The 16,895-nt window shown below is 35.3% G+C and overlaps 2 protein-coding genes across 2 annotated transcripts; one reads left to right on the top strand and one right to left on the bottom strand.

Moving 5' to 3' along the window:
* The first annotated feature begins 200 nt into the window (after positions 1–200).
* LOC128242258 (uncharacterized) lies at positions 201–6,999 on the top strand. The gene is made up of 12 exons (XM_052959349.1): positions 201–352; positions 769–884; positions 1,233–1,376; positions 1,754–1,990; positions 2,266–2,389; positions 2,849–3,037; positions 3,388–3,511; positions 3,636–3,755; positions 4,102–4,181; positions 4,577–4,757; positions 5,157–5,257; positions 5,763–6,999. Exons 2-12 carry the CDS (start codon positions 770–772, stop codon positions 5,938–5,940), a joined length of 1,593 nt encoding a protein of 530 aa, XP_052815309.1. The 5' UTR covers positions 201–352; position 769; the 3' UTR covers positions 5,941–6,999.
* A 4,372-nt stretch (positions 7,000–11,371) lies between these two features.
* Positions 11,372–16,056, bottom strand: LOC128242468 (guanine nucleotide exchange factor MSS4-like). Its single transcript, XM_052959625.1, has 2 exons — positions 15,900–16,056; positions 11,372–12,978 (listed from the first exon to the last, which is right to left on the bottom strand). The coding sequence occupies exons 1-2, from the start codon at positions 16,029–16,031 to the stop codon at positions 12,736–12,738; spliced, it is 375 nt and encodes a 124-aa protein (XP_052815585.1). The 5' UTR covers positions 16,032–16,056; the 3' UTR covers positions 11,372–12,735.
* Between the last annotated feature and the right edge of the window lie 839 nt (positions 16,057–16,895).

Here is a 16,895-nt window from a genome sequence, read left to right as displayed (position 1 = left end):
TAACAGAGAAAAAATGCTGACAACGATATTTCTTAGCAATCACATTTCTTAACTGTCGGAATGATAGGTACACTACTTTTAGGAATTCTATAAATAGTACATTACACCATATTCTATATATAGGGATGACCTAGATGTTTAAAAATAGAAAAATGTGAATGGTGAACAATTTTTGTCAGATGATTAAGTGAGTTTAATACGAAGAAATGCTTACCCAGTCTATTCCAAAGGTGGGCGTTTCCAATGTTTACATGTCAGAACATGATAGGTACTGGACCACAGGTGATATATATACACCGTTTGTGGTCATTTTTGGATCAGACAGATAGTGAACACAACCCTGAACAGAAATGTAAGCTACAGTTTGAATTATAGAATTATAATGCTAATTTATATGGTTTATTATTGCTTAAGTTAATAACGAATTGCTTTTATTATAAAAAAATATTAAAAATGTCCCATTATTGCCAAAAAATATACTGAATTTGCTCCATTAAATCTCAAGAATAAATATCATATTTCAAATTAGCTCATTGCACAATGCTTTCACATCCTTTAGAAGGGAAATCCCATTTAAGACTGAAGCGCAAATGTTTTAGCCATTAGTAATAATATATTGCACAGTTGGTATTGATTTCTCAAAGCTTTGAAATTTCAAGACTCTGACTCCACAGTGAGCCAGATGGGGCGCTATGCATTCACAGTAACATGCAAGATATTGCACTTTGCTTTCACTATGCATTTTCTTTATTGTATCTCTCCTTGCAGCATGTCAGACAAGAAGAAGTGTCAGTACTTTGAGAAGTGTTATAGGAAAGACAAGAATCACCTGGCGGAGTATCTGCATCCACGGGACCTAAAAGCTGCAGCAGCCGACAAGACAGGTGTGAAATGGAAAATACATGCATGAATGTATTCGTTATGATTGAACATTTGAGCCTTTTATTGACACGAAATGTAATTATTAATTCATATAATTATTCTGTCTCCAGTTGTAGAACATCTCTTAGAAAATCTCCTAGAAAATATTGTATTTTTTTATTCGTGTTAGTGGGAATAAAATTGAAACTTACAGTGTTGATATATACTAGTGTACAATAACATGAATGTACACTGAAAAAATTGAGTTTTAGTATAAAGATGACTCAAACTGCAAACTCATAAAAAACAGTGTTGAAAAGTTACGATCGATTCATCCCTGCCTTAATCTATAAGTTTATTTCTTTTTTCAGATGTGAAGCCGGCGATGCGTAAAGAGAAAACCGTGGAGCTGAAAGATGAGGAGGTCCCGGTAAAAACTAGCCTACGCAAGCGCAAAACACATGAGATGAGTGTGTATGATGATGACACTCCTGCGGAACCCCCAGCGAAACGAGGTTAATAGATTGTAATTTATAATTATCAATATATTTCAAACAAAAATTGTATTGATAGTTTATATTTCATTTTAAGTTTGATTTGCAACCACATGAATATATTTTAACCTGTAAATATTTTTAGATGGGTTCTAAATTAATAACATTCAATTTGAAATTTACCCTGATACAATGTGGTACAGATTTGTTATACAATGTGGTACAGATTTGTTTTTGAAAATTGAATCTAAATACTAAAACCAGAATAGGTTATAATGTTGGTAGATTTAAATCAAAATCAAAACAACTTGCGTCAGATATCTGTATGATATTCTCATAGTTCAAAATATCATCATGTAAACATTGCGTCACAATGTGAGTTAATTTTTTATTTACAGTTAAAAGAGAAAAATCTAAAACCTCAGCTGACAAAGAGCCTGCTAAAGAAGACACAGCAAAATCCCCAACCCCTGCTTCTGAGCCCTCTCCCTCCACCAGTAAATCTCCAAGCCCAGGTGCGGGGAAACGGATGCGATGCAAGTACTGGGACAAATGTTACCGCAAGGACAAAGGTCACAAGGCCCTGTATGTCCATCCAGGGGACCCTGATGAAAAACAGGCAGAAAAGTTTAAAGGTAGGAAACTGTTTTGAAATTCCATTGTTCTTGTGTCTTTTGTATCATATAAAAGTAAAGAAGACTAGATTTGTGAGAAAATTTACAAAATCAGTAGATTATTCTTTTCATATTAGATAACACAAAAGAAGGTTAGTCAAATAAAGGTCTTATTTCTAAATAAATTGACTGAGAAATATCTTTCAAGGTTAATTTTCTTTAAAGAATAACATGTACAGCAGATAGAACTGTAATATATGAAACAATTTCTTACCAATAAAATAACTCTTGTACAGAGGGAGTGGCAGGAAGAACGAGGACGGCCGCGAGACCCAAGCCTTTACATCACATGGACAGTATAGACTCTGTGTTATCTGGAGGCATGACTCTCAAACGCACAGGCAGTGTGTATGCATGCACGTAAGTATTGTTATTTTCCCTTTTATCTGGAAAATTGATACTTTGCTTAATTTAGCTAATGTTAATTAGACATCAAGACTGAATGGAAATATCGACTGGCAGAGATTAATTTTAAGTTACTTTAGGATTTTGTTATAGTTTTATATTTTATATATATAAATATATTTTTATAAAATGAATTTTATATAAAAAAATATACAAAAAACAATGTTTGGAAAATGTATTCACGCAAAAGTGGAAAATAGACACACTAAAAGACCCAAAGCCCATCTATTAGGGCATTCACATTAAAAAGGACATTTACGGTATTTAGGATTCATTTAAGGTATCAGATGTACAAAAAATACTTTCATTTTATCATTCATTGATAATAATATTAGATTTTGATGGCTGGTGACCCCACGTAATTTGGATATTATTTTAATCTATATTGCTGATACGGATTATCTTCTCATGCAGATGTGAAGAGTACAAAGGATCCGAAAACTTTGGTAAGGCTGAGAACATGAAGACTTGTAGCCACTTGGTGAAGTACCTGGGCGAGGACTTCGAGCGCGTGCGGTGTGAACTGCCGGAGAAAGGAAAGAAGGCACATATACCACAGCATGTCAAGATCAGCGTCCTCCTCGCACACAAATACAAGGATGGGTGAGTATTAAAAACAAACTAAATAAGATTGAAAGTTAGTACAGTGTATTGGTACACTTAGTTTACGCTATATCCTATAGGTGGTTTTAGTTGGGGGGTTTATGTGAAAATTGTTACATTTTTTGGTAAATGAATGCATCAATGCAAAATCGGACCTTTTTTTCCTAATGCATGTGGATTTGATCTAATTTAAGATGTGTCAATGCTTAAAAGAGGTTATATTCAAGATTATTAACAAGGAGTACCCAAGATTCATGAATGGTTTTTTATTCAAGAAATAACAGAGCATTTTCAGCTCAACGATATTCTAGAATCTGATATTTCACATTTTAAACATTGTCCATTTCCAGGGAAACAAACCCAACAAACTGGTGGATGAGCGAGAAGCTGGATGGAGTGCGAGCGTACTGGAATGGCAGATGCTTCTACTCTCGCCTCGGCAACGCATTCTACGCACCCTCATGGTTCACCAAGGTATTTAAAGTTCTTTGTTCAAGAAGACAAAGTAAAATGCCATTTTTCAATGATTTAGCACGCCTTATACATAACAAAAAAAAGTCAAAGAAATAATCATATGTATTCATTCCACCTACTTCAGGACCTACCTAAGGACATGCATTTAGACGGAGAACTGTTCGGGGGTCGCAAGAAGTTCCAATCCACTGTCAGCATCGTGAAAACTCCAGAACACCCCAAATGGAACACCATCAAATACTGTGTAAGTAAGGTCACCAGATACTCTCATTGTTTGAACATATTTTTAGGGGAAAACAGATGGAAATAAGCATCAAAACCTGTCAAATGTCTACTTTTTGTGATACATGTACCGTTTGTTAAATATAATTGATACTTTATTTATACAACATATAGCTATCGCGAATGTCAGATATCAGCTGCAAAACTAGCTCATAATTCAATCTTCAGATTTATTATTAACAATAGTATTGTTTCAAAATAAGAAGTTTCATGTGTTGTGGATAAAATCAATAATTGTATAACTATTTGATGGTGGAAACTCTTTGCAATCATTTGAATACGGTTCTGACAAACTTGTTTCCTTTCAGGTTTTTGACGCCCCACATCTGGAAAAGGAGCCATTTGAAAAAAGAATGAAAGCTATTCAAGACCAGTTTGAGAAAGTCAAGTGAGTTTAAGGTCCTTGTTACACTTCAAAAGCAATAAATTTAATACTTATCTAGAAATACTAGAAATGTTTAAAAATATTGTGAACTATTATTTTCTATAAGATTTTCTGGACCACTGATTAAGTATTTTAGTCTGACCAGTGGGCCTTTTATCTAATTTTATTTGTATATATTTCAAGGAAAGCTAGATGCTAGTAGCCATAAACACTTTTTTAGCTCTTCTGTGTTTAAGATATAAAAATGAGTATTGTGATAAGCCTTGCATGGTGTCGTGTGAGAACTCTGGCTTTGGTTATTGTCCGGTTATGCCAATTGTTAAAAAACAGCAACAGACAAGCGTTTGGTCTGATTGTTTATGACATAATCAATCAATTTTTGTTCTCTCTGTGTACAGGCCAGCGTATGCAAAGTTTGTTGATCACGAGAAGTGTAGAGGGACAGATCATGTTGACAAAGAGCTGGCCAGGATAATCGCCCTGGGAGGAGAGGGGCTGATGATCCGAAAGCCTGGGTCAAAATATGAACGGACCAGGTCCACTACACTGCTCAAGATTAAGAAGTTCCATGATGCTGAGGTATATAATAGTTTTTGTTAAATAGTATTCAAGAATTAAATACTATTTTTCTGTTTCATTAATGTACAAACTGTTTTGGGCCTAATAAACATTGATTGTGAAGTCAGCTGCTAGTAGAGGCTAATGTAAATAATGCTTTATTCCATTCCCTATGAGAAGCAAAAACAACATTAATAATAATGGATGGGTTTTTAATTACTAATGTGATACATTAAGAGCTCAAAGGGTATTAATATCATGTTGTCTAAGTTTTCTGGAAGGTCTTAGATATGTACTGACATGTTAATATTGTTATTATTTGTACAATAAACTTTTGAAATATCTGATACCTACAAGATTACAATAGCAATTTCCGATTATTTTATTTACTAGCTATGATAACTTTGTTCTCACTTGCAGGCTATAGTGATAGGGTATGAGCCCAGCAAGTCCAACCCTGGTCTCACCGGGGCTCTCTGGGTAAAGATGGCCTGTGGCAAGAAATTCAAGGTCGGATCTGGGTACGTCAGTCATGCTTTACTTGTAATAGATGGTGTGGTTGGTGTAGAAGTTTACCATGGGCCCATTGTTCAGAACTTAATTAAAGTTAACATCATGATTAACAACATTGTTGTTAACTTTAAAACGTGAACTGTTAGATGATATGCTCACATTGAAGTATAATAAAGTACAGCTGAATCAATTGTTTCAAATGCTGTTGAAAAAACAGCAGATCCGAAGAGTTTCCATTAAAACTTCCAGATCAGTATTTGAAAGTTAAAAATGTGTTAACTTTAACACAGTTCCAAACAATCGGCCTTATACCGTATTTAGTAACCATACATTTTTAACAGCCTGCAGCACACTGTTTAAGTTATAAAGAAAGTTTAGTAGTGTATCTGTCCTTACTGTAGCATAATTTTGCTAAGCATTATTAAGCAATATATAATTGATATAAATTCATTTAATCTAATATATGACTAGCATGAAAAAAGGGTAAATCTTATTTTTACCTGCACATTTCAGATTGTCAAACAAGGATCGCAGGAGTCCCCCAAAGAAGGGTACAATTATAACGTACAAGTTTCAAGAATTGACCAATTCCGGCAGTCCAAGATTCCCGTCCTATGTGGGAATCAGAATAGACATGACAGAACCAAAAGACGCGGAGGGCGTTGTCATGGTGGGCAATGATGACGAGTGAACCTAACTGACACACAGTCGTACCACACAAGTGGTCAAATATTTGCACAAAAAATGTGCTAAGACTAGCCAAAGGTTTGAAGGGACACTGTATTATTTGTGACTTATATCTGACTATGTAATTAATAAGGCCAAGGTAGCAATGAGGTACTGTGAAACTATAGCTTTTTTGTGCCTTGCCTGTGATAATTTTTATGGCAGCAAAAGTACTTTCTTAGGGATCGTTGTTTATATTTACATATCATGATGACTCATCATCATAACAACTTATAAGTGAGCAAAAACCTTTGGGAATTGCGATTAGTTGTCATGATAATGTAGCTTTTTATGGAAATAATTAGTGTTGTGTAGAATAATTGTGATACTGAGACTGTGTTAAGTAGATCCTCTTAGCATATGAGATGGCTAAAGGGCCATTTAGATTTTAATAGGATGACAGATGTAGCGACTGAGTGTGTTTTAACTAGTGTCTGTCAGGTTAGGCGCCTATTTCTAAAGATCTGAATGTGACAAGCAAGGCTGCTGTAGTAATTGATGACATTTCTGACCTACATGTACATGTACTAAGAAAGAGAATGGCTTATTTGTGTTTTCTAACTGATGTGCAATAGATTCTAACATTTGTGTGATTTTATACAATATTTACTCATGTCTTTTTCTCAAATTATCCTTCTTTTCTGTGATACATTTTAATTTTGTAATGCTTTTTATTTATTCTTTTAACTCAATAAGCTGTTGATAAAAAGTATACATTATAAGCTTGTATTGCCCGATATTTAATATTTTGAGTTTTATCAACCTTTCTATTTATAATTAATATCTACTTATATCGACAAACTATTTATTTCTTTTACATATACATGTTAAGGTTGTTTGGTATCTTAATTTATATTTACTTACATCTTTTATTTATGAAATTACTAATGAGTATGTCATTACGTACTTTTTTGTATGAATAGATGTTTTGTTTTTGTATTTTTATCATGAATGAGATATTATTGACTCTTATTTTGACAGGTACTGTAAAACAGTACTGGAATAAAACAAATTGATCTCAACAGATTTTATTCTTATTTAACTTTTGCCCAGAAAGCACAGCTTCTGGGACTGGGCGTCGTGGGTTAAATACCTGTCGCGTCATTCCAAAGATTGTAATAGCATTGGTGACTCCCTAACCTTGAGTTTGACCTTGATGGTAGAACGGGGAAACTTGGAGCAATAATTACTGATTAAACCAAGGAACTTTGTCTCCTAGGTATCTGGGTTTTATACTTTTATACTAGTCACTTAAAAGAAAAAAGGTCTTAATGAAGTAACTACGGGAACATTTTATCAGGCCCTTATTTCTCTAAGAATCTTCAGTCTCTTATATGTATCATATGTACTGAATGTTATTGTCATTGATTTATAAAAGAAAAAAATATAAATAGGCATATAATGTTATGTCCAAAGCAAAGAACTAAATAAACTTGAATTATGCTAAACGAATGTGTTGCCTGTTTGTGGCATGCCCCTAGTTCTTTCAAGTAAAGGGTTGGCCTGGCACTGACCCCACACAAATAAGATCAATCTGCATACCAAGTTTGAAGGTAGTTTAAAAGTGATTAATGAAAAGAATAACTTTAGTATTAAAGGTCACCATGACCTATTTGCCCTCAAGGCAAAAGGGGTCATATACTGACCATGTCTAAATCAGTAATGTACATACCAAGTTTGAAGACTCTACAAGCAGTTCAAAAGTTACTGAAACAAAAGCGCCTATAATTTTCCTAGTAAAGGTCACCATGACCATTAACATAATTGACTCCAAAATCAAAAGGTGTCATATCCTGTCCATGACCAATGTGCATACCAAGTTTGAAGTTTATACACCAAGTTGTTCAAAAGTTACTGATCTGGAAGTGTCAAGCCAACGCTGCCAGTGACACAATAAAAAATAGCATTCCAAATACTGATTGATGCCGGGGTCAAACTAGCACTCTTTAGGTTGTATATTCCGCATAAAGCCACCAAATTGAGCCGAATTGTAAGTTACAGGCCTACTATTTGTTTTTATTGATTTTCAATCACCTTTGTTGCCCTTAAAACCATGAAAAGAACAGAATCAACCAGAGAAAAATATAGCTGCAGTAGTTCATTGACCATGTAAATATGCACCTGTGACAGTTTAAACAAGACCAACAATAATCAGACAAGTTTTACTTATTAAGTAAATATTATAAATATTTCTTTACTTTCTGTGCACTTGACATTACAATGAATATAGATTTGTGTTTTATATCAAAATGAAAGTATATGTATGAAAGGTCTAAAACAATTGTTGTTACCTGTTTTAATTTAAACAATGTCCTTTTAAAATGTACAAAGTATGTAACATATGCAGCAGCATACTATTGTTGATTAAAATTGTTTATGAATTTATTTATTTTTGCAGTTGGCTGGAACAGACACTCTGTATGTCAACTGAGCCTGACCTTTATACAACATGGCTGGAACAAGCACACTGCATGTCAACTGACCCTGACCTTTATACAACATGGCTGAAACAAGCACACTGCATGTCAACTGAGCCTGACCTTTATACAACATGGCTGGAACAAGCACACTGCATGTCAACTGAGCCTGACCTTTATACAACATGGCTGTAACATGCTCCCTGCATGTCAACTGTCCCTGACCTTTATACAACATGGCTAGAACATGCTCCCTGCATGTCAACTGTCCCTGACCTTTATACAACATGGCTGGAACAAGCACACTGCATGTCAACTGAGCCTGACCTTTATACAACATGGCTGAAACAAGCACACTGCATGTCAACTGACCCTGACCTTTATACAACATGGCTGAAACAAGCACACTGCATGTCAACTGACCCTGACCTTTATACAACATGGCTGGAACAAGCACACTGCATGTCAACTGACCCTGACCTTTATACAACATGGCTGAAACAAGCACACTGCATGTCAACTGTCCCTGACCTTTATACAACATGGCTGAACAAGCACACTGCATGTCAACTGTCCCTGACCTTTATACAACATGGCTGGAACAAGCACACTGCATGTCAACTGACCCTGACCTTTATACAACATGGCTGAAACAAGCACACTGCATGTCAACTGACCCTGACCTTTATACAACATGGCTGAAACAAGCACACTGCATGTCAACTGACCCTGACCTTTATACAACATGGCTGAAACAAGCACACTGCATGTCAACTGACCCTGACCTTTATACAACATGGCTGAAACAAGCACACTGCATGTCAACTGTCCCTGACCTTTATACAACATGGCTGAAACAAGCACACTGCATGTCAACTGACCCTGACCTTTATACAACATGGCTGGAACAAGCACACTGCATGTCAACTGTCCCTGACCTTTATACAACATGGCTGAACAAGCACACTGCATGTCAACTGTCCCTGACCTTTATACAACATGGCTGAAACAAGCACACTGCATGTCAACTGACCCTGACCTTTATACAACATGGCTGAAACAAGCACACTGCATGTCAACTGACCCTGACCATTCAGCAACATTGCTGGAACATGCTCTCTGCATGTCAACTGACCCTGACTGTTCAACAACATGTCTGGAACATGCACTCTACATGTCAACTGACCCTGACTGTTCAACAACATGGCTGGAACATGCACTCTACATGTCAACTGACCCTGACCATTCAACATGGCTGGAACATGCACTCTACATGTCAACTGACCCTGACAGTTCAACAACATGGCTGGAACATGCACTCCACATGTCAACTGACCCTGACCATTCAACATGGCTGGAACATGCACTCTACATGTCAACTGACCCTGACTGTTCAACAACATGGCTGGAACATGCACTCTATATGTCAACTGACCCTGACTGTTCAACAACATGGCTGGAACATGCACTCTACATGTCAACTGACCCTGACAGTTCAACAACATGGATGGAACATGCACTCCACATGTCAACTGACCCTGACCATTCAACATGGCTGGAACATGCACTCTACATGTCAACTGACCCTGACAGTTCAACAACATGGATGGAACATGCACTCCACATGTCAACTGACCCTGACCTTCAAACAACATGGCTGGAACAAGCACACTGCATGTCAACTGAACCGGACAGTTCAACAACATTTCTGGAACATGCTCTCTGCATGTCAACTGACCCTGACAGTTCAACAACATGGCTGAAACATGCTCTCTGCATGTCAACTCTGACAGTTCAACAACATGGCTGAAACATGCTCTCTGTGTATTTCAACTGAGCCTGACCTTCAAACAACATGGCTGGAACATGCTCTCTGTATGTCAACTGAGCCTGACCTTCAAACAACATGGCTGAAACATGCTCTCTGTATGTCAACTGAGCCTGACCTTCAAACAACATGGCTGGAACATGCTCTCTGTATGTCAACTGACCCTGACCTTCAAACAACATGGCTGGAACATGCTCTCTGTATGTCAACTGAGCCTGACCTTCAAACAACATGGCTGGAACATGCTCTCTGTATGTCAACTGAGCCTGACCTTCAAACAACATGGCTGGAACATGCTCTCTGTATGTCAACTGAGCCTGACCTTCAAACAACATGGCTGAAACATGCTCTCTGTATGTCAACTGAGCCTGACCTTCAAACAACATGGCTGGAACATGCTCTCTCTGTATGTCAACTGAGCCTGACCTTCAAACAACATGGCTGGAACATGCTCTCTGTATGTCAACTGAGCCTGACCTTCAAACAACATGGCTGGAACATGCTCTCTGTATGCCAGCTTCTCGTGAACAGAACACTTACAGAACTACATGTAATTAAATCTTAATGGATATTTATAAATACTGTTTGCACATAAACTTAGCACAAAGTGCTTGTCATGTTCACATTATTACCATAGCACGATATACTGCCCAAATGAAAACAGTCAGATTTGATTTTTCAAACAGGTTTGAAGTCAGGTTTCATTTCACTGAGCTACGTTGGCATATGTAGCTGTGGCTATTGTGGGCTGTCAATGAAAGTGGTAGTACCCACAAACCTCGAAATGCAAAATCCATTTGCAAAAAAAAAAGACCCAGAGCAAACATCAATGCTAGTCTGTTGTTTTTTTCCAGTCTGTTGCAACATGTGTACCAAGTTTCATTTGAATATCTTGAATGGGTTTTGAGTTCAGGGCAAGGTTAAAGATTACGTACGGTCAAGAGGCCACCAGTAATGATGACACAGATGACAACACCAAGGCTATCACAATCCTCATTTTTTTCTTTAAAACACAAATCAGCTAGAAATTGCCATCAAACAAAAAATTGACATGACATTGAACTGAAGCTTTAAGATACTTTGAGCTCATCTCCCTTCTGATCATGTTCATTTGGACATGTTCAATGATAACAAATCAACAAAAATTATCGTGTTAATTGTTTATTTTTCCATTATATACTTTTAAGCTACACAAGATGTTTAAAACGAAAAAAAATATTGCACAAGGATACATGTATGTCAGACTTTTATCTTGATATTTAAAATTCAAAATTTGTAAAAAAAAGATTGATAAATGCAGTTGGAAAGTGAAAGTACAAATATTTTTTTCCGTTAAATGACTCAGTCATAGATTTAGTTAGTATATAAGTATAATTTAAATAATTATAATCAATAAAGCTATAAATTGAATGTTTTACCATTGTAACAAAGCATTTTTGTTCACAATATGTCTGAACCTATAAAAACTAACAAGTAAACAAATTCCACTTTCTCACTCCACATCTTGAAGTGATGAAAAAAAGGGAGAATCATTTTTGTGGTTGCACAAACCACCAAGAATCTGGACAATATATAAAAGCTCAAACCAAGACACATACATTTTACAATAATATATTATAAATATACAAGTGGTCCCATAGGTCTACATTTATGCCTACACTGCATTTATTGATTAAATGAAACGCGACAACTGAAATGGGCCTTAAAGTATATACGATGTCAACAAACAGTATGATGGCATTAGTTCTTGTTACTATCAACTGTGGTTCCCATCTAGTAATGAGTATAAAAGACTGTAGGCTCTTTTAATTGATATATCGTTTTTGTTTAAAACATAACTCGTTGTAATTCTCATAAGCATAAAAGACACTTAATTTTAGGAAATTTACTTGTTACGTATAAAGCTGCACTTTCATGGATTGAATTTGAACGTTTTGACAACTTTTTTAGCCCACTTTCAGTTTTAAATCAAACATCAATGTGCAAATTCAATGACGTCATTTCTGAAATGACATTATGTTTGAATATAATTTAACTGTTTCAAGTATTATAGCCAGTTTCACTGTAAAAAATCAAACGTCGGCGCACAGCGTAATGGAAAGAAAAATCAATGATGTAAAATTGTCTAATTTAATTTTAATTAAATATTTATTTTGATGCACTTCATGCATAAAATTAAAGAAAAATGTTTGTTTTAGTCCAAGATGTTTCATGGAGTGAACATTAAAGGCTGTATTTCACGAGTAGCAATGCTATTTTACACTGAAACAATTTTCTTCTATGTTATATCTCAATGTATTAAACTATGGAGATCCCTTATATCGATTTAACTAGTTTGGAGATATGTTTTGGAATTAGTACACAATAACTATTTGCAACATTTTTTTTACTAAATATCAGTGCATTCTCTTTAATATCAGTTTTATACAATTGGCCACTTTTTTAACAGCATGTATATAAATTCAATCCCTTATTTGAAATCAAAAAGTACTATATTAAGATTATGAATCATGATTCATTGTTTATATTGTATTCTTTTGTGAGCAATGTAGAACTCTTTCTGGTTCTTTGTATCATGATAACCAATTGGTCCAATTTCACAGTCCGCACAGACAAGGTATTTGATGCCATCTACAGCATTGGAAAAGCCGACATTTTCGAACGTAAACATGTCATCCACGAGCCAGAATTCCTCCAGTGTCTCCCCATCATCTGGCTCTTGCTGCTCCGATTTCTTCTTCATGTGTGGCAGGAACTTCTGAAATATACAAGCAAAGAACTGTCACTGCTGCAGAGAATAACTGGTTCATGTACCCATAGGATGTAAGATCCTGGTCCTTTATTTTATTTTAGTGCTAGTTAAAATTTAAGTTAAGACTCTTGATCATATAAAATATATAATATTGATAATAACACATAAACAAGACATCATGCCTATGTACAATTAAAAGGGACCTTACTCCTGACTGAGTACATTCCCTTCAAATGACTGTCATAGTGTTGATCAGTGAACCAGAGTACTGTGTTGAGATTATTTTTTTTGATTAATTTGGAAACTCTTACAAATTTCGTCAATTAAACGCATGTTTAATTTGTGAATTGAGAATTGTGGTTGTTTTTGAAAGCTTGGAGTATTATCTGTATGTAGGCTGCTTTTTTGTTTGGGTACTTTTATTGGCATGTTTTTTTTTAAACTCAAAACTTTTCAATCAAATCAAAGATGTTCATATTTAGTCTATTTAGGGGGTTTTTCTGATATTTTGAAACTGCAGTAATGCATAGTTTCTTTTAGTCTAAAATAATAGGCGTGTTATACAGGATTCTTCCAATCCCTAATGTCTAAAGGGGTTTGTACAAAAACAGGGTTTTTTTGCAAAAATATTGAAATTGTATTTAGAGAAGTATTTTATGTTTGAAATAGATAATAAACGTCTATAATCATATTTCGCAGCGATTTCTGGACATGGGAACCTTGTCTATTTAATGTATTTATAATGATATTTTTGCAAGTTTTACTCTTAGAAATTTATTGAAATGTCATTTTATCAATTTTAATTATTTTTTGTTAATTTTTAAACAATATCAATGGACTGAAGGGCCACATTTAAAAAAATATATATTTTCAAAGGACTGAAGAGCCCTATTTTAGTGACCAAGCTATGTGACGATCACCTTTGTGCCATATCAAAAACCGTAAAAAATATCTGTCAACGTACAATTATTTGGCATACATGTGATAATTTCTTGGGTCGATTCCGGGACACTTGTCGTAATGTCAACACACACTAGGGGGTCCGGGGGCATGCCCCCCCCTGAATTTTTTTTAAATGGGGAACGTCTGGTGCATTCTAGAGCATATCTGGGGCTATTTTAGTCGTTTTTTACGTGGGGGAAAATGTACCTATTTTGACTGCCAAGACGTATTTTTTACTTGACATGGTTTGTTTTTTTCTGCCTTTTCTTGAAAAAAATAAAACCACCAGATATTTTCCCAAGCTTTAAATGAAGTGCTAACCAGGAGGATATGCAGTCTACTTTCGGTTTCATCAAAACAGGATATAAACAACTATACGGGCACCTGTTTTCCCGCGCTTTTGAGAACATGCGACGTGTCTGTCACGTCAGGAGAAAGACCAGCGGTTTCTGCAGGGTGTGATATTTGTGGGTTTGAACAAGAACATCGACTGAAGGATTTCAATTTTATTGCGTTTTATAATCATACCAGCATGAATTAATAAAAATGAATAAATAATACAATAGATTTTCTATATGTAATATGTATTTCAATATACACAACGATAGTTCGAAAAAACAGTTCAAAACACTAAAATTCCTTATAGATGCGTAAGTTGTTTAAAGTTGTTTAAAGTATAACGACATATCGACTTTGAAATTTGAATGGAATATGGGATGTTTTCCGTGTTTTAATTTTGTTTTTTTACTCATTTTGTCACTTTCTTTGACATGCTCGTTTGTCGTTAAAATGTGTGAAAAATATCAATTCATCAATTAAAAGCTATCATTCATAAGACCAAACAAATCCATATGAAAACAATGAATTTGTATACAAGAACCCTCCCCGACTCGTTAAGCACAACAATAGGCAGATAGATCAATTATCGGGTGATTGACGATGACCTAGACGACACACATACCAATTAACGGATTAGTGTCAACATGTCCTGTGTTTTACGACCAGTGTCCCAGACAGGCAAAATAGCTGACTTACATTGGTAAAATTAAGATAATCGATTCCGAGATATTTTTTTTATGACTTTACGGGACAAACATGCACCCTCCGTGACAGAGATACGATTTCCGGGATAATCCCGGACGTCCGGGACGTTATCACATGTAGCCTGTGTGTTTCATCTATCGGTGTACTAAGACTTCCTTTGCTTATTGTAAAATCGAAAGTGATATAAATGTATAATTTTTAATACATATATGTTGAGGATTTAATTACCTTTAAAATTATGTGGCCATAAAAGTATTTCTATAGTATATGTCCGACACCTGACCTATTTGTTGACATAGGGGTCGGCCATTTTGTTTTGTAACGTATGTACAATCAACCAGTGTATATGACATTTTCAGTAGATAACAATACTGAACATGGAGGTAACGTGACCGCGGATATGCACATTGTTAAGAAGCACCTGTCAGTGACGTCATCAGCATATATAAATAGATGAAATCGGGAAAATCCGATCTGGGTTTTGCGAGATTCTAGCAATAGCAATGGCTTACATTTAGAAAGTTGAATTAGAATATAGAAAAAATGTAATTACGTATATTTTTTTTGATTTTGGGGGAATACTTACGCGTAGAAACGACATGATCTTTAAATGTTTGTAGCTGACAGTTCTCTCGAATGAATATAAACAATACGAAGTGCAGGTACCCATTCACGTGATCGATATTCGGCATGTTTCGGATTACATCGATAGACGGTATACACCGATAGATGAAACATTGAGTACATGTATTTGGAATAAGTTACTTTATGCTTGATCGTTTGTAGGAGTGATACCTTTGATAAATCTGAAGAAAAAAGTAAATAATTTTAGGTTAAATGTCACTAAACGTATTTCAGGTCATATGACACCAAAAATCAAATAACTGAGGACTCCAGTACAGTAAAGGCGAATAAACGTCAAATTCCTTAAAAAATCAAACCTCAATTTTCGCATTTTTTGCTTTCTTTGGAAGCAGGACGACAGACTGACATCTTTCGCAAATGATTGTTTGGTCGTTACAGTTGCATTCATCCTGAAATTGTGTTATATTGGATTCAGTCATTTCGCTCATTTTGCTGTCATTTGACGCTTTTAGTTATCAATGCTCTCAGACGCTTTGATTAAGACAAAACGGCAAATCACACTGGAATCAAACTTTACGCATCGATTACGTCCCTTCGCACAATGATACGCGTGATAAATATTATGTGGTTCATTTAAATGCATGTTTTTTTGTAATCTCTTCAATTTAACTTCAAAATTTCTTTTTTCAAACACATGAAAGCTTGGCCCAAACATTACTACCACCACCAACAAAAAAACCCACTAAAACAACAGCAAAATCACTACAATATCATCCAACGACGCATCAATCTTACTTTTAACCTCATACCCATGAATGGTAGATCACATTTTGGAAGTTTGATGTCGAGTTCAAATATCAGTTTTTAATGTATCTTCAACACTCTGCCCAATTTAACTCCTTCTTCTATAACGTCACTACATTCTGGTAGTTTAATATCAGGGTTGGCACAATGTCATTGGAAGTGTGCAAATATTAGAACAGGCTTGAAATTTATACTTATTAAGAATCAGTCTCAGTAAAGCAGAACAACACATGTGATTTCAATCGAATCTATCTCTGGCAAACTTTTTCTTTGGATTTAGCTGACATTGTTTTGCCTCTGCTCTGATAATTCTTTACTTATGTGACCATGAGATTCATAATTCAACCACTCTATCGAACCATTAGATAGACGTTTGGATCGTTCTGTCATAAACGTTACTTGTTTAACGTGCGATATCGTTGGCAGGACTGTAAGTGTAATTTAACCATATAGTTAAGGTGTAAACAAAAATGTGTTCTGATAAAATATAGAAAAGTTTCTAGCAGGGTGAAAAAATGGACATTGATATTAAACAATATATTTGTCTA

This window comes from Mya arenaria, chromosome 8 (assembly GCF_026914265.1).
Source record: "Mya arenaria isolate MELC-2E11 chromosome 8, ASM2691426v1".
Classification (NCBI taxonomy): Eukaryota; Metazoa; Mollusca; class Bivalvia; order Myida; family Myidae; genus Mya; species Mya arenaria.
The sequence above is the reverse complement of the archived record's forward strand: the minus strand, read 5'-3'. Positions and strand labels throughout refer to the sequence as shown.